This window comes from Euleptes europaea, chromosome 1 (assembly GCF_029931775.1).
Source record: "Euleptes europaea isolate rEulEur1 chromosome 1, rEulEur1.hap1, whole genome shotgun sequence".
In the NCBI taxonomy this organism is placed as follows: Eukaryota; Metazoa; Chordata; class Lepidosauria; order Squamata; family Sphaerodactylidae; genus Euleptes; species Euleptes europaea.
This window is the reverse complement of record NC_079312.1, coordinates 167,481,364-167,509,081: the sequence shown is the minus strand read 5'-3', so window position 1 is coordinate 167,509,081 and position 27,718 is coordinate 167,481,364. Positions and strand designations below refer to the sequence as shown.

At 47.8% G+C, this 27,718-nt stretch overlaps 1 protein-coding gene across 1 annotated transcript; it reads right to left on the bottom strand.

Annotated features, from left to right (window-relative positions):
• Window positions 1-1,971: 1,971 nt before the first annotated feature.
• On the bottom strand, window positions 1,972-27,718 carry B4GALNT1 (beta-1,4-N-acetyl-galactosaminyltransferase 1). Its single transcript, XM_056861877.1, has 10 exons — window positions 27,504-27,718; window positions 26,120-26,293; window positions 21,320-21,426; window positions 21,139-21,176; window positions 18,666-18,846; window positions 13,929-14,030; window positions 9,187-9,374; window positions 7,301-7,441; window positions 3,845-4,082; window positions 1,972-2,186 (listed from the first exon to the last, which is right to left on the bottom strand). The coding sequence occupies exons 1-10, from the start codon at window positions 27,716-27,718 to the stop codon at window positions 1,972-1,974; spliced, it is 1,599 nt and encodes a 532-aa protein (XP_056717855.1).

Genomic DNA, 27,718 nt, shown 5'->3' with positions numbered 1-27,718 from the left:
TCATCCATATAAAGGGAAAAAGTATGGAAAGGTAAGAATTTTTTTTTAAAAAAAATAAGGGTTTGGCTGTAGCGGGGCACAATATCTGCTGATATCCCTGCGTAGCAGAGATGGTGTTGGGAAAAATCACAAGGATACCCACAGGAATGCAACACATTCCCCCTTGCCTTTAAGGATTAGCTCTGGATCCACTGGCATGCCCCACAAATGCCTGAGGAGCATGTTTATGAAGAAGATGAGGAAGAAGAAGAGTTGGTTTTTATATGCCGATTTTCTCAGCCTTTCAAGGAGAATCAAACCGGATTACAATCTCCTTCCCTTCTTCTCCCCACAACAGACACCTTGTGAGGTAGGTGGGGCTGAGAGAGTTCATGTGTAGGAGTGGGGAATCAAATCCGGTTCACCAGATTAGAGTCCGCCGCTCACATGGAGGAGTGGGGAATCAAGCTTGGTTCCCCAGATCAGAGTCCACCACTCCAAACCACCACACCATGAAAGGGGGGGGGGGTCACAGCACGACAAACATGCTTTGTGTTTTGCTCCTAATTTTCAATCCCAGCCAAAGTTCAGTGCAAATAGCCTCTCCACATTCCCACCTCTTAAGATGCAAGGGCGTCTGCAGAAATAACTCGGGGGATGGGGCAAGGCTTATTAATTACCACTGCAGATTGGTATATTTAGGATCCTGGGTGGGCAATGCCCCCACCTCTGCCTCCCCATGGACACACCGGTGGGACCCATCAGGATACGAGGAAGGTGGGGGGATATAAAAAGGTGACCGGTGGCTGCAGCCTCCACTGTTACCTCCCTCACCGCCAGACTGACCCCATTGCATCTCAGGATGGGCTGGCAAGGTTGGGACCGAGAAGGAAAATTGGGGCGGGGGGGAGAAGGCTTGGCAAACAGATGTGGTTTAAATTAAAAACAGTACAGTCTCCAGCAGACCCGCTGTCTGCTTCAGCATATAAAAAAATTCCACCCCATTAGAAAACAAACCAAATCTACCCCCATCCCTCCTGGGTCTCTTGAGTCTGCATCTTTCGAACATACAGGTCATTTTTTTTAATCGTTGCAGCGCAGGGCGAACCTGAAGCATTTGGAACCTGGAGTGCGCTTGTTCCCTCTGCCTGAGTCCGTGAACGTTCACACCGCCATTTGTTTTGCAGCGGTTGCTGCAGGAGAGGGCGAACCCGAAACGCCTTGAATCTGGAGTGTGCTGGGTCACCCGTGTCCCTCTTGGCTGTCATCTTGTGGCAGGCTTGTCCTCCGCCCCCCAAGGCTTCCCCCTCCCCCGGCGGTCGCTGTAGTCTTTGGCACTTCGAAAAATAAAGTAAAAATCTCCCCGGATGAAGGGGGCACAGATGCACAGACTTGTTGGCACGAAAAGTTGTGGCACTGCAGATCAAGTATGCCCCCCCGCTGATCGTAGCCCCCTCAATAGAGGAAATTGAAACAGAAGGTTAGGATATCTAGGGCTAGAGGAAGTTTTGTGTGTGTATGAACGCATTTTTAGGGGGGGGGCAGGCAGAAGGAAGCACAGAGATTATTAGAGGTTATTCCCAACCAGGAAACGAGGGGGGGAACAAACAAAAAAGTCCCAGGCATTTCACCAGTATCTTTCCCGATTTAGGGTCCTCCATTTCAGATAACATGGTCTATAAATGCAAGAGAAGGAGCTAACCAGTGCGGGGCTCGGGAACAAGCACAGTGCAGCCGCTCCTTCGAGCTAAAAAAGATCTTTTAAAAAAGGATGGTACGGAAGAGAGTGGCTGCCCATTTTCCAAATCCCAAGGCCTGAGGACGCCAAGGCCTCCCTGAGTTCAGGGGGGAAAGGGGGTTGGCTAGCGGACGGGCCAGACCGCTTGCCTAGGGGCCGCGGCCGGTTGCCGGAGCAGGCCGCCTGAGACCGGCAGGCCCGGATGCCTGAGGATGTGGCCGGTTTGCCGCGGGCGAGTCTCGGAGCCCCGCCGGCTAGTTGCCCGTCATGCACTTGAGCCGGTTCTTGAAGTAGAAGAGGCTGTGCTTTGTGACCATGCTGTTGTCGCTCGAGTTGGGGTAGCGGAATTTGGCATACTGCTTCTCGCTGTCTGTCTTCAGCCAGGGCAGCTTGATCTTGGAGGCGTGGTCCACCACCACGTTGGAACAGGAGCCCACGTGCAGCACCCCCAAGCCATCAATGAAGAACTCTGCGTATATATATTTTGGGGGAGGGGAAGGGAAAAAAGGGGATGGTTTATTTATTCATTTAATCGAATTGAATTTTTACCCCGCCCTCTCCGGCCAAGGCCAGGCTCAGGGAGGCTCACAAATCACATAATACAATTAAAATAAAATAAAGCCATCTTAAAATCACAATTAAAATAGCCCTATAAAATGATGATGAAGAAGAGTTGGTTTTTCTATGCCGACTTTTCTCTGCCACTTAAGGGAGATTCAAACCGGCTTACAATCACCTTCCCCTCCCCACAGACACCCTGTGAGGTAGGTGGGGCTGAGAGAGCTGTGACTAGCCCGGTTCTCCAGATCAGAGTCCACCACTCCAAACCACCGCTCTTAACCACTACACCACGCTGGACAAGTGTCCAATGGCGCCCTCAAATCATAGTGCCTGAACTACAGCTGGGTGACGTTGCAATGAATCCTAGATAGGGTTGGCAACCTCCAGGTGGTGGCTAGAGTAGGGTTGCCAGGTTTTGGGGGCGGAGCCTGAGGAGGGCGGGGTTTGGGGAGGGACTTCATTGCCATAGAGTCCAATTGACAAAGCGGCCATTTTCTCCAGGTGAACTGATCTCTATTGGCTGGAGATCAGTTGTAATAGCAGGAGATCTCCAGCCACCACCTAGAGGTTGGAAGAGATCCAAACAGCACTCACAAATGTGGAAATTTAGAAATTAATTTATAAAGTGCATAAGGGTGCAAAAGGTGAAAAAAAATATATATACAATATACACAATGTACAATACTACAAGATACACATACAAATTTCTCAATATCCGTCCAGCGTAATATAGTAAAGGTTGTAAATGTCCTGTAAATCAGGTAAGTCAATATATATTGTCCGTGATAGACTTTTTGTACTTATTGTTCGCTGGAGAGTAAATATCCGAGGCAGGAGCCACGGCGAGAACATGATTCGCGAAACGTGATTCGCGAAATGTGATTCAGATCTAGACGGCACGTCCTGATTGATATTCTCTCGCCGTGGCTCCTGCCTCAGATATTTACTCTCCAGCGAACAGTAAGTACAAAAAGTCTATCACGGACAATATATATTGACTTACCTGATTTACAGGACATTTACAACCTTTACTATATTACGCTGGACGGATATTGAGAAATTTGTATGTGTATCTTGTAGTATTGTACATTGTGTATATTGTATATATATTTTTTCACCTTTTGCACCCTTATGCACTTTATAAATTAATTTCTAAATTTCCACATTTGTGAGTGCTGTTTGGATCTCTTCCATTATCTGCACAGCACTGAGCCTTTGCTTTTTTCAGGACCACCTAGAGGTTGGCAACCCTAGGCTGAAGATCTCCCACTATTACAACTGATCTCCAGGTGAGAGATCAGTTCCCCTGGAGAAAATGGCCACTTTGGCAATTGGACTCTATGGCATTGAAGTCCCTCCCCTCTCCAAACTCTGCCCTCCTCAGGCTCTGCCCCAAAAATCGCCAGGTATTTCCCAACCTGGAGCTGGCAACCTGAATCCTAGACTCGCTGATTCTTTTGACCAGCTTGTAACCAAGAGCATTCCCCAAAATTATGCTGAACTTGAGCCATGTGTGTATCCACATTGATGCTACACACATGCGCGCACACTCCATGCACCACTCACCAAGGTGGGCAACGCGACTGAGACGGGGGTCGAAGCCGACCTGCAGCACCTTGTCTGTTCGGGCCAGAAAAAAGTTGATCACGCCGTCGGTGACCACGCAGCTCGGGAAGCCCTCGATGACGTGGTGGTAGCCCTGCCGGGTTCGCAGGCAATCCCCGTCTTCATTGCCAGGCTGCACGCTGATCTGCTGCCGGTATGTGGTGGTGTAGCCGGTGATCTCTCGCACGGCTCCACCCACCTGCAAAACATGGAGATGGCATTTGGGGGGCTGGATGGAGAGATGGGAGGAGGATGGAGCTGGTGTGGGGTTGCCAGGTCCCTCTTCACCACCGGCCGGAGGTTTTTTGGCCGGACCCTGAGGAGGGCGGGGTTTGACGAGGGGAGGGAATTCAATGCCATAGAGCCCAATTGCCAAAGCTGCCATTTTCTCCAGGGGAACTGATCTCTACTGGCTGTATTATCAGTTGTATAGCAGGAGACCTCCAGCTAGTACCTGGAGGTTGGCGACCCTAAGCTGGGGGTGCTTGCATCAGTTCAAACTGAAGATTATTTAGCTCCTTATTGGGTTCAGAGATAGGATTGCCAGCCTCCAGGTGGGGCCTGGAGATCCCCTGGAACTACAACCGATCTCCAGTCTACAGAGATCAGTACCCTTGGAGAAAATGGCTGGAATCTATGGCATTGTACCCTACTGAGGTCCCTCCCCTGCCTAAACCCCACCCGACCCAGGCTCCACCCCCAAATCTCTAGGAATTTGCCAACCTGGAGAAGGCAACCCTGTTCAGAGATGTAGATGAGGCCTGAATGAGGAAGCAAGGTTTAAACAATTCTGGATTCCAAAATAAGGTTTAGGCCAGACTAGGTTTGCCAACTTCGGGTTCGGAAATACCTGGAGATTAGAGAGTGAGGCCTGGGAGAGTGGGCATTAGGGAGAGAAGGGATTCTCAGTAGGGTATAGGGCCACGCAGTCCAGAGCAGCCATTTTTCTCCAGGAGAAGTGGAATAAGTGCTTTAAATAAATAAATGATAAATAAATAAGTAGTCTATGTAGTCTGGAGATCAGTTGTAATTCCAGGGGATCCCCAGCCCCCACCTGGAGATTGGCAAACCTAGATCACTCTACATAGGTGCTGTAAAGGACAGTTTCTGGTGGTGTGGACGTTTGGGGTTAAATCCCACCAATCGTTTCTGCTGACAAAAGGGATAATGGGAGATTTTTGCTAGTTCCTCTCACCCTCGGCGGATGTCTGACTCCCCCTTCTGCTATTTCAGGGGGTCCCCCTTCCCCAAGGAGCAGAATTTCAGGCGGGTGTAGGGTTGCCAGCTACAGGTTGGGAAATACCTGAAGATGTGGGGGGCGGAGCCTGAGGAGGGTGGGCTTTGGAGAGGGGAGGGACTTCAATGCCATAGAGTCCAATTGCCTTACCTCTCTGCTGGGAGCCTTCCTCAACAGCCCTTCTAGACCCCAATATTTAACATGCCTAACTGATCCTAATCAAAGAAGAGCCTATATCCGTGTTGGCGAACCTATGGCACGGGTGCCACTTCCGGCACGCGTAGCCCTTTCTGCCGGCACGCACGGTTCCTCCAAGCCGCTGGCCTTTCCGGCTCTGCCCCGCCCCGGATGGGGGAGGCTGTAGCCCAGGGGTGGGGAACCTCCGACATCATTGGCGGTGGCCCCCGGACTCTCCCACAGAAGCTGCCGCCATTGCCGCCGCTGGAGCGTGCGCGGCCGGCCAGGCGGGTGGGAGAGCGGGGAACAGAAGCCGAGCGCTCACACTCGGCATGGCCGGCGGCTTCTCCGGCGCCCTCTGGGCCTGTGCGGGCGGAGGGGCATGGCTGGTCGGTGGGTGCGAAGGAGGCGCCCTCTGCCCCACCCTGCTCGCCTCTCACAAGCCTGCCACCGCGCCCCACCGAGTGGCAAATCCAAGGCAAAACCTCCCATGCATAAATGGCCTCTTTCTTTTTGTCTCCCTCTGTCCTTTTCTTTCTCTCCCTTGCTCCATTTCTTTCTCCCTTTCTCTCTCTTTTTCTTTCTTTCTCTCCCTCCCTTCCTTCCCTTTCCCCCTCCCTTCCCTTCTTTCTTTCCTTCCTTCCTTCCTTCCTTCCTTCCTTCTTTCCCTCCAGCGGCTTCTCCGGCACCCTCTGGGTCTGTGTGGGCGGAGGGGCGTGCAGTCCTATTCCACCTTTGAAGTGCCCACAAGCTATCCTCCAAACACCTTTCCATTTGTCTTGATATGTAGAGAGAAAACACTAAGGAACTAGTTGCCAATCTCCAGGTACTAGCTGGAGATCTGCTATTACAGGTGATCTCCAACCAATAGAGATCAGTTCCCCTGGAAAAAACTGCCACTTTGGCAATTGGACTCTATGGCACTGAAGTCCTTCCCCAAACCCCGCCCTCCTCAGGCGCCACCCCAAAACCTCCCACTCATGATGAAGAGGAACTTGGCAACCCTAGCCTCTCCCTCTGGGCCCCCTCTGGGGGTGGCATTCAGGTTAAATTGCCGCATTGGCACTCGGCGATAAATAAGTGGGTTTTTGGTTGCAGTTTGGGCACTCGGTCTCTAAAAGGTTCGCCATCACTGGCCTATATGATGGCTAGACTAAATGTTCTCCCTTCTGCCATGCTGCAAGGGAGATATAATAAAGTCCCTTTTGCAGAAAGGGTATGTCCTCGCAGGGAGGGTAAAATTGATACAGTCTCCCACGTTTTAATCAACTGTCCTCTGTATGCTAGAGGTCGTTTTCAATTAATAGACCCAATCTTCGCGGACAAAGAATGGCTACCTGTAAGCACTAAGGCCTCCATCCTCATGAACGCGCAGGATCCACTAATAACTGATGTGGTGGCAAGATTTTTTACTGAGGGCAATTAAAGTGCGTGAAAGCTTGTGCAACTCATGAGGTAATTTTAGGGCTGTGAAGTGAGTAACTTCTAATGTATTTAAACCTGTTTTAGTGTCAGTTTTATGGAGATGATTCTAAATTGTTTTTATCATGTTTATATAGATGTTGTATAACTAATGCCAATAAAGGCTTCGAATTCGACTATTCGTATTCGACTTCGAGTCCAATTGCCAAAGCGGCCCTTTTCTCCAGTTGAACTGATCTCTATCGGCTAGAGATCAGTTGTAATAGCAGGAGGTCTCCAGCTACTACCTGGAGGTTGGCAACCCTAAGTAGGAACCAACTCTGCCTAATCTGGATCTAAGGAATTTTATCCCTGGCTCTCTGCATGTTCTTCAGGTTTAAAGTTCAGTATATATTTGTCCTGATTCTCCTCAGTTGTCCAAGATTTTCCACTTGAGGAACTGTTACTGGGACCACCAGCCCTACACACACACACACATCTCAATGCAGAATTTCATTGCTAGTTTGGACAATGGTCACCGAAAGAGTTTGGATGGAGGGATGTCTGTCTCGACAGAGGGACCGCTCAGGAAAAAGACTCACTAGATCCAGGCTCGTCTTCTCAAGGACGTCAACCAGCTTCTCCACTTTGGTGCGAGGCGTGAAGATGAAATCGTCGTCTACCCAAAGAACATATTTGGTGGTCACCTGGGAGATGGCGAGATTCCTGCCCGCAAACCAGCCCTAGGAAGAAGAGAGACGGGGTCAGTTGTGGGAACTGCCAATGTCAACCCCCTTGTCAAGCTACCAAGAATTGCCACTTGCCCGCCTGGATTTTTGCCAAGACCACCACAACACCACCACTTTTATCATTTAATACCCTTAATCTCCAGGGCATCGCTCCTCCTCTCTGGTGTCCCGCCACCACCACCACCACGTGCCCATAAATCCAGATATTTCATGTCATTCCTTCACCAACACCTTGGTTCCTGGACAAAACAAAATGGAGCTCTTTAAAAAGAACAGGGATGGGGGTGGGAAGAAACTCAAGCCTAGTTTTTAAAATCCTTTCTTCTGCTAAGAAAGCACTCCAACAAAGCAGGAAGCATTTGAGTCCCTGCTCCTTGACACGCTGCTTTGTAATTGGCTGTGGTGCTTACTGGGAGAAAAATGTCACCCCCACCAAGCTTCCAGGTCCCACGTTTTGGCTTATGCATGAAGACTTCACCTGGGCTGATCTCAGGATAGATTGAAGAATTGGGTTAAAACAGCAACGGGAAGACCCGGGATTTGAAAGGGCTGGGCGCAAGGTCATCTCTAATGGGCAGAAGACTCATGCATAACTCCAAGGAACAACTGAGTCAGACCGGGGGCAAATGTGAGTGAAAGTAAAAAGGTAAAGGTAAAGGTCCCCTGTGCAAGCACCGGGTCATTCCTGCCCCATGGGGAGATGTCACATCCCGACGTTTTCTAGGCAGACTTTGTTTGCGGGGTGGTTTGCCAGTGCCTTCCCCAGTCATCTTCCTTTTACCCCCAGCAAGCTGGGTACTCATTTGACCATACCCATGCATAAATGACCTTGGTCTCTTTGTTGACAACTGTGGGGAGGAGGAAGCCACAGTCAGGGTCCCAATTTGACCCACAAGGCCTCCACTCACCAACAGCTAATCTAGGTTACCAGCTCTAATATTACTTCTAATATCGGGGTGCTGCACCGCCTCTGGGGCCCTCATGCAGGCAATTGTTCTAACCCATTTGTTTGTCCTTCAGCCTTGTACATACCAAATTGATCTACAATTTATTAAGCTACTTCCCCGGGGTTCTGTGCTCACAGTGAATCATGTGGATTAGAATAGGATAGAAGCATGGGTGGAGGAGGGGGACTCCATTCGTTCATCCTATGAGAACAATCAAAGTCTGTTGAGAGGGAACTCACCTGTGTTACGTGAAGGGACATCGACACGAGGATGCCCGTTCATCGCCTGCTAGTTTTTATTCTGCTATACTTCCAAGACACTCAATGGTAGCATACGTGTGTAGCATGTATTTTTTGGACCAAGGAAACATGCTATTTTACAACATAAGGAAGTGTGTGTTTATAAATGGAATCACTGCTAGATTTCACTGACCCCTACCTTACTCCACTGCAGAAGTGTGATTCCCCCCCCCCCCCAAGAACATCTCCCTATTTGGACCTCTCGAGGGATTTGTCCCATGGAATCCTAAAGAACCCTTAGGAAAGCAGCCTGAGGCCATAGGGTTGCCAGCCTCCAGGTGGTACCTGGAGTCCTCCCGGAATTATGACTTATCTCCAGACCACAGAGATCAATTCCCCTGGAGAAAATGGCAGCTTCTGAGGATCGATTCTATGGCCCCACATCCTTACTGAGCTCTCTCTCCCCAAACCCTGCCCTCCCGTCCCCAAAATGTCCAGGAATTTCCCTACCCGGAGCTGGCATCCCTACGCCTTCCCACAGCCCTTCCCACACCTTGCCGAAGGGCATGAAGTACTGTTCGACGTGCGGCCCTTCCACATGTTCGGGGTTCTGGCTGTCGTCCGCGATGATGATGGTCACCGTGGGGTAGAACTTGCGGACGCTGTCAATCATCGTTCGGAGCTTGTCGTAGCGCAGGAAGGTCTTGGTGGCGATGGTGACCAGGGCACTTATGTTGTATTCTGCTGCGGAGAGATGATCACAGGAGAGGCTGGGATGGGTGCAGAGGAAGGATGGCTCGACAGGGCCGAGTCCTTCGCAGTGGGCTTGCGCAGACCTTGGACAGGGCACAGCACTCCCTTGGTGCTATTAAATTGACGATAGGTAAAAGGTAAAGGTCCCCTGTGCAAGCACCGGGTCATTCCTGACCCATGGGGTGACGTCACATCCCGATGTTTACTAGGCAGACTTTGTTTACGGGTTGGTTTGTCAGTGCCTTCCCCAGTCATCTACACTTTACCCCAGCAAGCTGGGTACTCATTTGACCGACCTCGGAAGGATGGAAGGCTGAGTCAACCTTGAGCCGGCTACCTGAAACCGGCTTCTGTTGGGATCAACTCAGGTCGTGAGCAGAGCTTGGACTGCAGCTTACCACTCTGCGCCACTGGGCTCCTTAAATTGACGATACTAACACACACAAAACAGCACACTGGACTGATGAATTCCGTTATATTAACACATATACTTAATTAGAAATAAAGTTACACATCCTACATAATCCTAACCTCTAAAAATACTAACTACAACCTATTCATCTACTCCTATATGCATATATTAATATCACTATCAAAGTGATATTAATACCGGAATGTTTTGATTATATTGCGCATTGGCTTTGATAGTGATATTAATACATGCATAAAGGAATAGATGAACAGGTTGTAGTTAGTATATTTAGAGGTTAGGATTATGTAGGATTTGTAACTTTTATTTCTAATTAAGTATATGTGTTAATATAATGGAATTCATCAGTCCAGTGTGCTGTTTTTTGCGTTAGTATCGTTCTGTTATCAGCACAGGTAATTATAAATTTTGATCTTTTGCCGCTAATCGCAGCTGCCCACTACACCGGACAAGGGGGCATGGGTTGCTCTAGGATTTCTCTCTCAATGCTCCTTCCTACACTACCCCGCACTGCACCATAAAGCTGTCTCTCTCGTTGCTTGTAGCCAAGCCAGTAGGCACAAATAGCAGCACCTCTTCCTAACAAAAGGCATGTCTCGTTTTTGTATGATTTGTTTTTGAGCCACGTAGTTTTCTGGTCCCCTGCCAACTGAAAGAGCCACCCTGCGCTTATGACAGTGCAACATTTCTTTAACTGTGTAAAACAGAATAGTTCAGGAAGGCATTCTTTAATAAAGAAAATAGAGATATGTCATCGTAGGTTTGTCCAGGATAATGCACTGCTGTGGTGGTTAAGAGCACTGTTGTTGTGGCTAAGAACAGTGGCTTGGAGCGGAGGAGTCTGATATGGAGAACTGGGTTTGATTCCCCACTCCTCCACATGAGCGGCGGAGGCTAATCTGGTGAACTGGATTTGTTTCCCCACTCCTGCACAGGAAGCCAGCTGGGTGACCTTGGGCTAGTCACAGCTCTCTTAGAGCTCTCTCAGCCCCACCTACCTCACAGGGTGTCTGTTGTGGGGAGGGGAAGGGAAGGAGATTGTAAGCCGGTTTGAGTCTCCCTGAAGTGGTAGAGAAAGTCGGCATATAAAAACCAACTCTTCTTCTTCTAATACCACGTTCTGCATTGTTTAACATGTCACATTTAAATATCAGGCTTTCTTCAGGCGACAGCTCCACTTCAAATTTCTGCAGTTCCTAGTCCTATTAAACTGCTTATTAGGTGTATCATTCTATCAATTGCCCTTCCACTCTCTACCTTGGACAAACAGGTCAGTCCCTATGCGAAAGAATAAACGGACATAAAACTGATAACAGAAACCGCAACACTCAAAAACCAGTGGGAGAACATTTTCATCTTCAAGCTCATTTCATTGCTGACCTAAGAGTGGCAGTCGTCAAACAAAAGCATTCCAAGGGGAAATAACAACCGAGATTGTGTAACAAGTTCGAAACAATGGACCCTTCAGGGCTGAATAGGGACACAGGCTTCTTATCTCACTACAGATGCTTATTTTCTGCTGTCAAGCATTTCCCCTCTTCTCTAATCAAGCGGAATACAATATGCATTGTACCTCTTCATCCTTAACAAGCATTCTTTACAACACCCTTCCCACCTTTTGACTAGGATAACAGGACTCGGAGATCTCCATTTCTACCAGCATAGTGTAATGGTTAAGAGCGGTGGTTTGGAGCGACAGACTCTAATCTGGAGAACCGGGTTTAATTCCCCACTCCTCCATATAAGCAGCAGACACTAATCTGGTGAACCAGGTTGGTTTCCCCGTTCCTCCACATGAAGCCAGCTGGGTGACCTTGGGCTAGTCACAGTTCTCTCCGAACTCTCTCAGCCCCACCTACCTCACAAGTTGTCTGTTGTGGGGAGAGGAAGGGAAGGAGATGGTAAGCCGGTTTGGTTCTCCTTAAAAGGTAGAGAAAATCAGCATATAAAAAACAACTCTTCTTCTTCTACTCTACTGTCTGTTGAAGGGAGCTTTGACTCTTGAAAGCTTAGGCCCTGAAACTCTGTAAGGTGATAAGAGGATTTGAAACTAAACCTAAACGTCATTTGCCTAGAGTGTAATACTCAAACTAGCCACTAGAGTGGGACAGTGACCTTGAAAAGGCACATGCATGCTTCTTATGTGTGTGTGTAAAGTGCCGTCAAGTCGCAGCCGACTTATGGCGACCCCTTATTTGGGGTTTTCATGGCAAGAGACTAACAGAGGTGGTTTGCCAGTGCCTTCCTCCGCACAGCAACCCTGGCCTTCCTTGGTGGCCTCCCATCCAAATACTAACCAGGGCTGACCCTGCTTAGCTTCTGAGATCTGACGAGATCTGCTTCTTACGCTGCTCATATTGCAGGAAAACAGGTGTTCCCAGCAGTGGTTAAAAGTTTATCTTTAAGGAATCCATTTGACCCTTTATTTGGGATCTGGTGCTTAAAAGAAATAACTAGCTGGAGCTCAGGCAAACTAAAACAGGAGACGAGCGGCACCTTAAAGACAAACAAAATTAATTCCAGCATAAGATTTTGGGAGTACCGAGGTCACTTCATCTAAGGCACTGATTTTGTCCTTGATGTAAAGTGAGCTCTCACTGACAAAAGCTGATGCTGGAATGAATGCGGTATAGCCTTTAAGGACTCGTGTTTTATTTTGCAGCTGCAGAATAAGGACAGAACTAGATCTGTGACCGCTTATGGGGACTTGTAGTCAGTCCCCTTTCCAAAGCACCACAGAGGTCCAACTTGGATTGGTTCCATGGCGGGAGGAGAGAGGATGGGCTTCAGCCTTCTCCTCCGGGCCACTTTCCTGAACTGAAATGTCCTAGGGGGTGTGATTTAACCTAAGGGGGTGAGATTTACCCTACTAAGGGGGCTGCATGTGCAGTATCCAGTGTGACTCTAAGGCCCAGTGGTGGTCACAAGTTAAAACGGCACAACTTCATCCTGGAGAGGAGTGACCAGTGGGGTGCCACAGGGGTGTATCCTGGGACCGGTACTATTTAATATTTTTATAAATGACTTGGATGATGGAATAGAGGACATGATAATCAAATTTGCAGATGACACCAAGTTGGGAGGGGTAGTTAATACCCCAGAGGACAGGGTCAGAGTTCAGAATGACCTTGATAGACTAGAGAGCTGGGCCATAAGCAAGAAAATGGATTTCAATAGGGAGAAGAGTAAGGTACTACACCTAGGCAGAAACAACATAAGGCACAGGTACAGGATGGGAGAGAGTTGCCTTGACAACAGTATATGTGAAAGAGATCTGGGAGTATTAGTGGACCACAAACTGAATATGAATCAACAGTGTGTGTCTAGATCAAGGGAAGTAATAATACCACTGTATTCTGCATTGGTCAGACCTCACTTGGAATACTGTGTCCAGCTTTGGGCTCCACAATTTAAGAAGGATGTTGACAAGTTGGAGCGTGTCCAGAGGATGGCGACCAGAATGGTCAAAGGTCTGGAATACATGCCCTATGAGGAGAGACTTAAGGAGCTGGGTTTTTTTAGTCTGGAGAAGAGAAGGTTAAGGGGTGACATGATAGCCATGTTTAAAGATTTGAAGGGATGCCATGTTAATGAGGGAACTAGCTTGTTCTCTGTTGCTTCAGAGACTAGGACACAGAGTAATGGATTTAAACTAAGAGAAAAACGATTCCACCTAAACATTAGGAAGAACTTTCTGACAGTGAGGGCGGTTCGACGGTGGAATGCGCTGCCTCGGGGGGGGGGGTGCGGCGGGGTCCCCATCTTTGGAGGTCTTTAAGCAGAAGCTGGATGGCCATCTGTTGGGAGCGCTTTGATTGTGGGATCCTGCATGGCACGGGGTTGGACTGGATGGCCCTTGTAGTCTCTTCCAACCTTGTATGATTTTGTGATTTTTGTAAAAGATTGTGTCTAGTTTGGATCTAACACAACTCCCTGCCTAGAATTATCTTTAAGGATATAGAAAAGCCAAGTTACAGCAAGTGCTCGCAGCTTCACACTTTCCGAGGCTGAGCTCCACCTCTGCGAATGGGGCTCCGGAGCTCCGCTCTTTCCCCGCTAGTTCTCTTCCCACCAAGAGCCCCGTAGTGCTTGGCTGCAATACTCACCTCCACCGGTTCCTCTGCTGGGAGATCCTGGGTTGTAGAGCCTAGGGGTGGGCGCATGGCGGATGCGGATGATGAAAGTCGCCTGGTGCCCATCGGTAGAAAACTGCACTGGAAAACAGAGGAAGAGACAGAACGCCAGTCTAGGGCTGCATTCGCTTGAACAGTGACTGATCCCGCTGACCGATTGGCACATTATGGAGGACACCACTTGGGTCTGGGGGGTTACCACCCTGTATCCCATGCAACAGGCACGCCTAAGTTGCAGGTGCTCCTCAATTCCTGTGCTTGCAGTGCCCAATTACAATGAAGACCGCCATGCCCAGGGAGTTGGGATTTCCGTCTCCCCCCACCCTTGGACTATTTCCCCAACATGACACAGTCCCGGGGAGCTATTAGGGGAAACCCACTTATTCCCTGAGATACATGTGGGCTTCCCCAACAGATCCCCTAGGAAGGCTGAAGCCCCTTCTCCATGCACACCATGGTTCTAACCCAAATCAGGCTTTGCATGTGTGGGACGCTAGGATCTACCTCCCCACAGTGGTTCCTGATTGTTTGTGCCTTGTTCCATGTGTATTGTTATCATTCCCCACGGTGGTTCTCGATTTTGCCTTGTTTCATGTGCGTTGTTATAATTCCCCATGGTGGTTCCTGATAGTTTGTGCCTTGCTTCATGTGCTTTGTTATAATTCCCTGCAGTGGTTCCTGATCGTTTGTCACACAACTCACAAGTGGCAGGGTGGGGATCCTACACCCAACCCGTGTTCTCCATAAGATGTCAATCAGCCTTGGCGAACATCTCCAGGAAGATGTGCCTATTTCTTTGTCATTTGCACATACTTGGTCTACTGGAATACAGAGTCTCCAGATGGAGGGAAACCATACCTATGAGAGCCGGTATAGCCTAACAGCCACAACTGTGAAGTAAGAAAGCTGAGATTCAAATTACTGGGAGGACTTAACTAAGCAGTCTGCAATACAACGGTGTAGTACTGCAGCACTGCCGCTTTCTTGGCAAGTGCTTTGCCAACAGAGAAGAGGGGATCATAGATTTGAGGCCAAAGGAGAACCCCCACACCACCAGGAAGCACATATCCTTTTGGCAAAAAGTCACATTTCCACCACAAAAAGCAGACCCCACCAAAAACCTAGCACAGCCCCAAACACCATCTCTTCAGAATTATAACTTTCATTTCTCATTCTGCCATGAAAATATCACTCAGTAAACTCTTGTTCTTCTGAACAATGCAGCTAGTCTCGCTTGGCTAGAATCTCCACCTCTCTCTCTCACTCTCTCTCTCTGTTAGACGGCTGTCTCCATGAATCGTGAAACCTAAGAGGCTTGGGCTGGAGGGGATTTCCTGCCCTAGAAGAACAACCTGGCCAAAGTTCCTGTTCATTTCCATCAGCCCAGATTCTGCTTCCAGTTGAGATTACGTCAACTAGTACTGAAGGGCTGGGAAGGACTTCTAAAACACATCCTAGAAAATAGCTTGCAGTCAGGGCTGACAATGTGAATACGTATGAGCCACAGTTAATCATAACAGTGTAATCCTCAACAAGGTTTACTCAGAAGGAAGCCTGTGACTTAAATGGAACATGCCCGTCGAACAGGGATCATCGACCTTTTCTTTAATGAGACATCCTTCCAGGTAAGGAAGAAATATCAGGGGATAGTTCCCACCCCCATCCTGAGATTCTACCAAGTTTTGTTCTGTCCTAGAAAGAAAATATGGGCTAGCAGGAGCACCGTATATGAATTATGAGGTAAGCAACACAGAGAAGAATCCTATGAAATTAAAGTTTTTTAAAAAGCCTTGAACAGGTTTTTTATTATCTTTTCCGTTGCCTTCTAATGCACAAGAGACAGGGCTCGGTCGTCCCTTAAGTGCACTTAGGGCTCCAAGAGATGAAGAGGGTTGCCAGGTCCCTCTTCGCCACCAGCGGGAGACTTTGGGGCAGAGCCTGAGGAGGGTGGGGTTTGGGGAGGGGAGGGACTTCAATGCCATAGAGTCCAATTGCCAAAGCGGCCATTTTCTCCAGGCGAACTGACCTCTGTAACCTGGAGATCAGTTGTAATAGCAGGAGATCTCCAGCTAGGACCTGGCGGTTGGCAACCCTACTTGGAAGTAAATTGCACACCAGGTTCAATGGGACTTATTGCCGAGACGGCGGGTAGCGAATGCCACGCGGCCTGGGTTTTTCCCTGTGAGGGCTGATTTCCTTCGCCACCTACAGAGTGTTCAGCCTGAGTTCCAGGGAAGTCAGGAACTAACCTGCCCTGAAGCAACCACCCACACAGATCCTCCATCAGGAATTTCCCAAGAACTGTCAGCCTGGAGGAAATCACATGCCCTCTGCCGTGCCCTGAGATAGTTCCTATCTCCTGTGAACTGCCTGGCCGATGTCACTTTCCCCCATACACTCAATCTGTTGTGCTGCTGCCGTGCAGACTTGAGTACTGCAGCATTAAATAACGTTAAAAGTAAAATAAACCTAAGTAGCCCCCTAACTTAACTCTAGCTCCCAAATGTCTAGTTAAATATAGTGCTTTTTTTGAGTGTTCAAAGGGATTTACGTAGGTTCTTACGTAACACACCTTCCAGGGAGGCAAATACTGTCATTGTCCTACGACAGAGATGGGTGGGGGACAGGGCTCAATTTGCAAGAATGGTGACTTTCCGAATGCAAGAATGGTGACTTTCCGAATGCCTCCTATGCGGCGAAGGCAAAATCTGAACTGGGGACTTGTCTGCTCTCAAACATTTAGCCACTATGCTACAGTAACTCTATAGTACTCAAAGCTATGCTGTACTATACCACAAAGGTTTTGTGCGTATGGGGGAGAATGATCTCAAAAAAAGAGAACTATACTGGGGACATCTTTGAATACCAAACCAACCTCTAACCCTTAGTTTATATTCTGAGTGGTTCCAGATTGCTTGTGCCAGCGGGGTGTAGCGGTTAAGAGCGGTGGTTTGGAGCGGTGGACTCTGATCTGAAGAACCGGGTTTGAGTCCCCACTCCTCCCCATGAGCGGCGGAGGCTAATCTGGTGAACTGGATTTGTTTCCCCACTCGAAGCCAGCTGGGTGACCTTGGGCTAGTCACACTATCAGCCCCACCTACCTCACAAGGTGTCTGTTGTGGGGAGGGGAAGAGAAGGTGAATTTCAGCCGGTTTGATTCTTCCTTAAGTGGTAGAGAAAGTCAGCATTTAAAAACCAACTCTTCTTCTTCTACTCCTCCACATGAGCGGCGGAGACTAATCTGATGAACTGGGTTGGTTTCCCCACTCCTACACATGAAGCCAGCTGGGTGACCTTGGGCTAGTCACACTATCTCAGCCTCACCTACCTCACAAGGTGTCTGTTGGGGGGAGGGGAAGGGAAGGTGAATTTAAGCCGGTTTGATTCTTCCTTAAGTGGTAGAGAAAGTCAGTGTATAAAAACCAACTCTTCTTCTTCTAATTCCCCACAGTGGTTCATGATTATTTGTGCCTTGTTATAATTCCCAATTCCTTGAGCCTTCATATACCTCCCCACAGTGATTCCTGATTGTTTTTGCCTTGTTTCATGTGCTGTGTTATAATTCCCTACAGTGGCCCCTGATTGTTTGTCCTTTGTTTCACGTGCTTTCTTATAACTAGGGATGTGCATTTGGCTAAGGCCAAACAGAAACCCCCCGAAATATACCTTTTCGATATTTTTCAGGTTGGAGGGTTACCGGTTAAAAAAAATGGCGGTAATAAGAGGGAACCGAAAAAGCGAATCCCAAATAATGGCATTTTTTTTTTTTTGCATTATTCAGGGCTGCTTTGGCCCCGCTGCCATTTCTCCCTTCCTTCCCCTTCCTCCCTCCCCCTTACTTACCTGCTGGCTGAGTCAGATCCCCGCCACCTGCCGTCTCTGGAGTCCATGTGGACTTCGGAGGCAGAAGGCGGTTGGGATCTATGTTCAGATTGCCTCTGTCTGCCGCCTCTGAAGTCTACAGACTTTGGAGGGGGCAGGCGGTAGTGATCTAAGTCAGCTCCCCCCCAGCTCGCCATCTCTGAAGTCCACATGGCAAGCAACACGGGACTGAACACTGGGTTCCACGGAGCCCAGCGTGCAGCTCTGGGCCGCGTATTTTTCGGGTTCTGCTTTACTAAACCCAGAAATTTTCCATCATTCAAAAAACCCGAATTCCTTATATTGGGCATTTTGGGGTTTTTAAAAAAATAAAAATAAAAAAAATCCAGGTTTATTAAACTCCAAACCTGAAAAATACTGGGAAAAGGATCACAGCCCTAGTTATAACTCCTTGATGCTCTACGGGGGTCCTCAACCTTTTTGAGCCTGAGAGCACCCTTGTAATTCTGACACAGCATGGTGGGCACAGCAGCCACAAAATGGCTGCTGCAGGAGGCTAAGCCAGCCATAAAATGATTGCCACGGCTTTACTTCAGTCACACAGTGGAGATTGTTGTACTGTGGTGGCTGCTGCCACCAAGGCAAAAAAATTTAAAAAAAAAAATCTGCACAGCCAATCAAATCTCCAATAGTCAATTACAAGTCTTGCTGGCCAAAAGCCCTACCTGGCCCCATCCACTTCCTAAAAACACTTGGCGGGCACCAGAAAAAGTGTCGGCAGGGAACCCCTGCTCTATGCAACAGGGACTTACCCTTTGCAATGTCCCTCTAGTTTTTTGCACTGCAGAACCAATGCTGTGTAAGTTCTGCCCTAATATCTGTTCCCATACCCACCTGTGTCCGCCGTGTTGGGATGGAAGAGCGTGTTGGTGTAGGTGACAAACTGCATTTGCCGGTTGACGTTGTCCAGGCGGGGTCCCGAGAGGGTGAGGCGCATTTCCCCTTCCCCTTCCACCTTCACCCCTTCCACTTCAGCGGCCACATCAAAGGTGCCCATTGTAGCCGACAAGTTGACCTGCCGCGGAAGCGAAAGAAGAGAGGGGTCAGCCCTGGAAGGAGGGAGGCTCCCTGTGATTTTAGAAGGCGGCTGGCTAGTTGCCTTGCCAGGGATAGCCCTTTTTCTAGGACACCTCAGAGGTCAAAGGAGATGAGAACCGTTTATACTCTGAGGCCAAAAAAAATTAACTGAACTTTCACAGCCAACGAAACCACAAAATCTCAAATTTCATTCTAACAGAAAAGTATCCAGGGTGGTTAGGAACCCACCAAGACTCACGGCACAGCAGAAGGTTCTCCACCTGCCAGAGATGCTTGACCCGTCGTCTACCCACAGCAGGAAATGAGAGATGGTTCCAGAGAGCCTTGCAATGTCACACTCTCCTCCCATTTCCTAACTGGTTGTGTGTGTGCTGTGAGAGAGACCGTGGAGAGTGGCCATGGAGCACTGGAGGAGCATCTGCTTGTCATGCAGACGGTCCTAGATTCAATGCCAGCATCCCTAGCTAAAACAATTAGGAAGTAGGTGATGTGAAAGGCCTCCACCTGAGACCCCGGAGAGCTGCTGCCAGCCAGAGTAGACAATGCTGACCTTGATGGACCAATGGTCTGATTCCGTATAAGGCAGCTTCATGTGGTCATGGGACAGACACGTCTCAGAGTGTCTGAGAGTAGGAGCAGGAGGGAGATGAAGCAGTGGGAACCTTCTTTAGTGGGGTCCCATCAGAGGACATCTTGCCCACCCACCCCCAAATCTGGTGCTGCCCCTGAAGGGTTAAACTGATTATACACACACAGAGACACATGAGGGTTTATCAATAAGTTTTTGCCCTCATACAGAAGGAGTAGAGCTGGGCATAAGCCGATCAGGATATTTCACACAATCTTGCTCAAATCTATTGCTTTTTATTTTAATCAAGTTTCAACAAGATTTGGGGATTATTATGTAGTAAAGAAGCAAGGTGGGGGCTGCGGGAGAAAAAGTATTAGGGATATCTTGGCAAAACATGACCAGAGGGGTTCAGGGAGCCAACCACAAAATGATTGCCACGGCTTAACTTCAGTAGCAGTGTGTTGATTTTTTTGTGCTGTGGTGGCAGCTACTGCGTTTAAAAAAATCTGCAAAGCTAATCAAATCTCTAATAGTTAATCAGAAGTCTTGCTGGCCAAAAGCCCTACCTGGCATTGCCCAGGTGGGTGCCAGAAAAACAGTTGGTGGGCGCCAAAAAAGGTGTCGGTGGGCACCATGGCACCTGGGGCACCACGCTGGAGCCCCCTGTCCTAGAGCATTGGCTTAACGTAATGATGTCACTTCCTTTTTTTTTTTTTGCATCATCTCCTCCATCCAATTCCTCCTAGCAAGATGTCAGCTGAGGTTGGCAACCCTATCCAAGTATTAGAGGTTGGACCCCTCCTCCCATTAAAGGACTTCATGGAGACAAGGGGGCCTCTAAGACTGGCATCAGAGTAGGGCACTGCTCCCCCAAAATGGATGCCCCTCAGAGTTTGGGAACCATTTTGTGTCATGCCTGGGCAGGAAGGGATTGGCAGCTGAGTGTCCCCTCAGCCTAAAGTTGTGCCTGGCTGAACAATGGGACCAGCTAAATCCCATTAAATCTCTTAAGGTGATTTAATCAGTGCTCCGGGCAGACCCATTACTCACCATATCTACCCCCATCCCTCTAATTAAGCAGCACTTAAGGGAACGATCCAGGAAATCTCTTGGGACCCCACCCCATCGGCCGAACGGTTACCAAACCATTAAGCCTCTCCTATCCTTTGTCCGAAACCCCAGAAAAGCAATCAATTCTTTGTTCTCTGACCTTCCTGTCAGAATACCTCACACCACCTTAGGACCCATCTTAGGGTATAAAAGCAGGTCCTTGGCCCCCATAATTTGTGTGTGTCTTGGATCCATGCACTCACCCCCACTTGCGCGTGGGTCCTCTCTGTTTCCAGAAACGATGGTCGGTTTCCTCCTCAGCGCTGCTTTCATAGATGTCTCCTTCAGGACCGGCAATTATTACCCTTCCCTAAACACTGTCTAATCTCCTCCCTTTTCTCTAGTTAACTCTTGTGTGTTTTACATGTGTATGCTTACTGTTGCGATCAATTTTACTGTACCTTTATTGATTAATAAAACCAGTTTCACTTCAATAATTGTGTGTTCGCCGAAGAATTCTCACCCAGGACAATCCCGGTATAAATAGGTTATCCATTTTAGTTACCCCACTCTTGCTGTCTCTAGCTAATTCCCCCCACTTAAGCGGAGACTGCCTGCCCAGGGTAACCCAAACCCCAGATATCTTACCCGAAACAATGCTCTGCCATCTGCCTGCAAGCTCAGACCTGGGTATTGAAAAGATACAGGAGTGAATTGTGAGCATTCATTATCTGCTACAGTCTTTCACATGACTCTTTTTGCCTTCCAGTCCAGCCCTCCCCACTTTACACCTCCCCTCCCCCTTGGAGATTCAAGGAAAGACACTCACCTGGGATGAGGATGGTCTGAAGAGGCCGTACTTCCACCCCCTGGGCTGGGTACTCCAGTGGAGAGTTGGCTCGGACTATGAGGAGTTGGTCAGCTGGGGAATGGGACCTGGGTGGAGGTGAGGAGGAAAGATTAGGGCTCACCCCGTTCCTTTTAAAGAGCTCCATTTTGTGAAATGGTTTTTAAAACGGCATTTGGGTTTCCACTGGGGGGAGAGGGGAACTGGACATTTTTCTCACAGTAAGCTCTACAGCCAATTCAAATCAGCATTTTCAAGAGGCGGGGACTCTGACAGCACCTGATTTTTGCTGGTGCTTAGCATTTTTGGATTTGCAATAGAAAAGTGTGGGTCAAGAGAGCACCGAACCCCGGGTAAAACTCCCATGCATAAAAGACCCAAGCTACTTTTTGCTCCTTCCTCGTGGGGGGCGGGGGATGCCTGATTCTTGCAAAGAGAATTTGGTCCACGCCATCAGAATGAAACTGTTTTGGGGGCCTGTTAGGGCAGCTGGTAGGGAAAAGAGATCAGGTGGGATCAAGATGAACTCCTCACTGAGGTCTGGTGGTGGAAACTGCCGTCAAGTCGCAGCCAAATTATGGTGACCCCATAGGGCACTTCTTTTTTAAATTAAGAATTTTATTACACATAACAAGAAAGACATACAACACAATAACACTCTAAACACAAAACCACACATACAGTTGAAATATACTATCACACGTATCTTGTGTGTCATCCAAAGTCTGGTTGGATTACTGTGTGTTAACTACTTTAAACAGAACCTGTCTTCTGATTTGTCAGCCACTTAAAAATGAACCCATGCACTGTGAAATATCTGTATGGCAAAACTCTATAGAATATTATGAGGAGCATGCGTGCACTTCTTACTCTTGTATCCAGTGCACTGTTTGGTTTTTTCATGGCAGTATAGCCATGCTTTGAGTTCAACTGGACAAATTGTAAATAATAATATGCTATCACACACCTGCTTGTTAATCTGCTCTATAATGTCTGCTCACGATTTTCTTTAAGTACCACCTATTTTCTAATCAATATATTTAAGTTGTCTACAATAGGTAAAATTACACTTTTACCAAATACCAGCTGAGCATGAACATCAAGCAGATCATTTTCTGGGTTGCTGTTTCCTGCTTAAAATAAAACGCCTTTACGATCTACACTATTTTGTACTTGAATGATCAATAAATAGTTATTGCTTATTTGCTCTAAATAGTCTGATATTAAGTTACTTAGTAAGATTTGTGCTGGTGCATAGCATTTGTGCTGGTGTAGTGGTTAAGAGCGGTGGTTTGGACCTGTGGCCTCTGATCTGGAGAACCGGGTTTGATTCCCCACTCCTCCGCATGAGCGGCGGAGGCTAACCTGGTGAACGGGGTTTGTTTCCCCACTCCTCCACACAAAGCCAGCTGGGTGACCTTGGGCTAGTCACAGCTCTCTTAGAGCTCAGCCCCACCTACCTCATAGGGTGTCTGTTGTGGGGAGGGAAGGAGATTGTAAGACGGTTTTATTTTTCCTTAGAGAGCCAGTGTGGTGTAGTGGTTAACAGTGGTGGTTTGGAGCAGTGGACTCTGATCTAGAGAACCGGGTTTGATTCCCCACTCCTCCACGTGAGCAGCGGAGGCTAATCTGGTGAACCGGGTTGGTTTCCCAACTCCTACAAACGAAGCCAGCTGGGTGACCTTGGGCTAGTCACAGCTCTTAGAGCGCTCTCAGCCCCACCTTCCTCCCAGGGTGTGTTGTGAGGAGGGGAAGGGAAGGAGATTGTAAGCCGGTGTGAGTCTCCCTTAAGTGGTAGAGAAAGTCGTCATATAAAAACCAACTCTTCTTCTTCTCATAGTAGGGTTTCTATTTCTTTTCCAACTCCCCTAGAGGTCTTTTATTCAGCAAGTGAGTCAACTTGCCATCACTGCGTACTTGGGGGGCTTTCAAGGCAAGAGGTGGTTTGCCACTGCCTGCCTCTGCACAGCAACCCAAGACGTCCTTAGCCGTCTCTCATCCAAGGACTAACCAGGGCTGACCCTGCTTAGCTTTTTTATAAATATATATTTTTTTTTCATTATTAGATATACAGAAATAAGATGGGGAAGGGGAAAGGAATATTAGTTGAATATTGTTTAGCGTAAACGTTAAGATTTCTACCCCTCTATTGGGTATATCGCATTATTCTTTTTCATTGACATATAAACTGATTTAGATCGTCATTTTTTAAATAAAACATATCATCGTTTGAATAATCCTATTATTGTCTTTTAGTTTTAATGTAGTCATAAAAGGATTTCCATTTCCCTCGATGTTGTCCTTGTGATCTATCTTGCATCGATTCTGTCAATTGTGCCATCATTATGTACTCAAGAGATTTATCAATCCATGTTTGGATTTTTGTGATATTGTTTGTTTTCCAAATTGACGCCATCACTGCTCTTGCTGCGGTTACTAAATATTGTTATATCCTGTTGGTCCTTGGTCATCTTGTCTGGTGTTTTGTTCAAGAGGAACAGTTTGGGGTCATATTCTATGCTTTGTCCCAGGATGCCTTCCAAGTTCATGTGTATTTTTTTCCAGAATTTCTGAACGGATTCGCATTTCCACCAACAACGGTAAAAGGTACCTCTGGTTTTATGACATTTCCAGCATAGTCCCGACGACGTACAGTTCATGTTTTGTATGCCGCTCGGAGTATGTACCACCTATGTAGCATCTTTAACCAACAGCCTGCTTAGCTTCTGAGATCTGACAAGATCAGGCTAGCCTGGGCCATCCAGGTCAGGGCCACTGAGGTCTAGAAAAAAGTAAACTCCCCGCTGAGGTCTAGTAGCTTAAGACCAAAGCCAAGCAGCGTAGATCCCTCATTCAAGAGGTTGTTTTACCTTTGACACCACCACCCATAGATTTACAGTAGTAGTTTCACCTCTATGGGTTCCTAAAACGAGAAAGGGAATTCTTTCTGATAGTATCGTGAACGGTTTTTTTTCTATTAATGTTCACACTCGGGTTTTGTTTTATTATAGCATTTGTTCTGCAGTACACCAATATCTAAACCACAAGAGTTGCATTCTTCAAGTATTGTGGAATGTCTGGGAAGTCATCCAGAAGTGAATTTCGCATGGTTTGTTGAAGCTCTCTGACGCTCCTTTGAAGAGCCCGGCATTGAGGGCCTTTGTTTGAGAAGCAGAAAAGTGATGGAAAGATTCCCAAGCCGTTATCAGATAAACTCTCTCCCCCAAACTGCTTCAGCGATACTGCTGGGGCTGGGCTGGGGCTGGGTCAGCCAGCAGCCAGCATCGGAAAGCAGTGATTTCACTAAGGCAGATGGCACCAGCCGCTCCCTTGCCAATCTTAATTTCTTGCTTGCACATTTGACCAACTGGGACTGTGGAGAATTTTGTCTGTGCTCCTCAAGATCCAAGACTTCCGTGTATACCAGGAAGCTTTGGTTTTTGTGAAGCGCGGCCAAACCTGACCAGAGTTATTTCCTTCTAAAGCAATAGGGGGTGGAGAAGTTAGGGTTGCCAACCTCCAGGTACTAGCTGGAGATCTCCTGCTGTTACAACTGATCTCCAGCCGATAGAGATCAGTTCACCTGGAGAAAATGGCCACTTTGGCAATTGGACTCTATGGCATTGAAGTCCCTCCCCAAACCCGCCCTCCTTAGGCTTCGCCCCAAAAAACTCCCGCCAGTGGTGAAGAGGGACCTGTCAACTCTAGGAGAGGTAGAAGGGGGAAGGGTTTCTGCACCCCTCAACTCCAGAAGTGTTGATCTCAGCGGTGCCAGCCTGTCAGTGATGGCCAGTGGTTCTAAATCAGGGAGGGCTTTGAAAGAATGGATTAAGTCCTCCTCGATGGAACAGACAGATGCAAAAATCCCTGGTTGTGTTGAAAAGGGGATTGCTAGGCAATCTTCCTAGCTGATTAAATCTTTTGCTGACCCAAAGTACGTCGAAGAGGGGGTGCCGCGTTGTTTATCCTAGAAATTGTTTTTTGGTGCACTCTGATAAAGATCAAAAGAAATGTCTTGAGCCAATGAACAACAGTGCGAAACACAATCTATTACAAAGTTGAGTATCATTCCTCCAAGTTTCTATGGAGAAATTGTCCTGAAAAATGATCACAAAAGCAGAGCCTTTTGGGTGGCAGCCCCCTTATTGTGCAGCTCCCTGCCCAAACAAGCCTAAGTAACTTTACTTTGTTTTCACCCAGAAGGCACCTGAAGTTGGGGCATGTACTAAAATTGCACTAAAATGGTCTGTGTTGGGAAAAAAACTCTGAATTCTGCAACTTGTACAAGAATACCTTTTGCTTGATTTATTCTGCTTAGTCACGGGATATAAGATAAAAGACTTCTGCTGCCCACTGAAAGCCCAGCCACTAGGGTTGCCAACCTCCAGGTGGTGGCTGGAGATCTCCCGCGGCTAATACAACTAATCTCCAGGTGACAGAGATCAGTTCACCGGTTTAAAATGGCTGCATTGGAAGGTGGACTCTGTGGCATTACACCCCACTGAAGCCCCCCCTCCCCAAACCCTGCCCTCTTCAGGCTCCACCCCCAAAATCTCCAGGTATTCCCCAACTCAGAGCTGGCAACCCTACCAGCCACTACTTCCTAAAAATCCTCAGTTTTCTTCTTATTTTACAGTATTCCATAGATAAGCACAATAAGGACTAGAAACGTTTGAGTAAATGAATGCTGAGTGTCTCAGGACGCTAAAATCTGAGTTCCAAACTAATTTGGGGCTTGCAGGATGTGAACAAAGGAAACAGGGGGCTTCAAGACAGGCTTACCTCCGCCGGTAACTGCTGTACTCCTTTTCCCGCTTATTGTGGATGTCGGGTAGTTCAGAGGGGTTAAAGGCAGTAGCAAAATCCAGTGAGTAGACCTGGCCAAAGAGCTGTCTTTGGAAAGGAAGGTTCATGCTAGGTTCCACCATGCATTTGCAAGAGTTTTTCGGAAGAAGCCTGCAAAGGGATGAGGATAAATATCTGTAAACGTCACCGAAAGCTTCCTGTCAAAGGAATCCAAATACTCTCAAGTATCATTTCCAGAAGAGGATAACGGGACCATAATCACTTTCGAAAATGCTTTATTGAAAATAGCACTTATTTCACAACGAATCTGGCTGGAATTGTTGCAGAATGAGTACCTCTGGGACATGGTAAGCCACATTTAGAGTCTGGTGATGATGGGGTGGTGGTAAGGAACAGTGCCCTGGCATGTTCCATGCGCAGGAATTTGTATGGGTGCACCTCAAACTGAACATGTGTCTGCCCTCCCCAATACTTAATTTCTAGAGATCTCCAGAAGGAAATGTGAACCAGAAGAACAGCACATATAGTGTTGTCCACACAGGGAGGAGTTAGTGTGATTACTCTGTTGCTGCTGCAGCTGTTGATACAGCGTATCAGCAGAAGGACTTTCCACTTTGCAGGTTTCCCCATGTTTTTCCTGCCCCAGCCCCCAACGGTGGCCATTCTCCCCCCCCCCTGCCCTGCCACCGCTCCACCAGGGACTTTGTCGATTAATTTTAAGATTGGCCATCGGCTTATCTTTATAGTGTTATAACTACCCTATTGGGTTCTCTCAATCCCTAGCTTTTTTAAAAAAGTAAGTCTGTAGTCCCTTTCATTGCACAGATGTAAGGGGAAAGGCACGTTTCTGCAACAAAAAGTGCTAGGAAGACACTTTTAATTTTTTTAAAAATGAAACTTGTGAATTCAGAGAACCAGATCATTATAATGTTATAACACTATAATGACATGTCAGTAACAGATTTATATAAAAAAAGGAAAGAGTTGTCTGCTGGCTGGGTGGGGGGAATGGGGCAGGGAAATGTGGGACCGGGAAGATCCCAATGTTCCAACCAGTATGGGTTCCACCCATTTTGCTGCAATCTTTCCCAAAACATTGCAGCAAACCATTTTTGGAAAAGGTCACAGAATAGATGGGGGGCAGGAGGTGCACAGAAACACCATGATGCTGTGGGGAAGCAGGAAAAAAAACTCAGCTTCCCAATAGCATCCAAGCCAGGGCAAACAACGGGGTGTCAGTGACCTTAAAAAGGCAGGCATGGCATATAGTCCTCAAAGTCAGGACAGGGACACTGTTTGACCAGGGATGGAGCAGACAGAAAATAGGAACAGTTAAGAAACATATGGGAATGGGACTTACTCCAAGATTTCCTCCTTGATCCGGAAGGCAATGTGCGCATATTTCTTGTCGGGCAGTAGCAGGCGGTCCTTCAGCAGCTGGCTGGGCACTTGGTCAGGCCGACTGCGCAGGTCCACCGTGCTGTAGGGCTTTGGTGACCACACATGGAGATAGAGGAAACCCACAAATGCCATCAGCACCAGCAGCACACAGAAGGACTTTTGGACCAAAAGCAT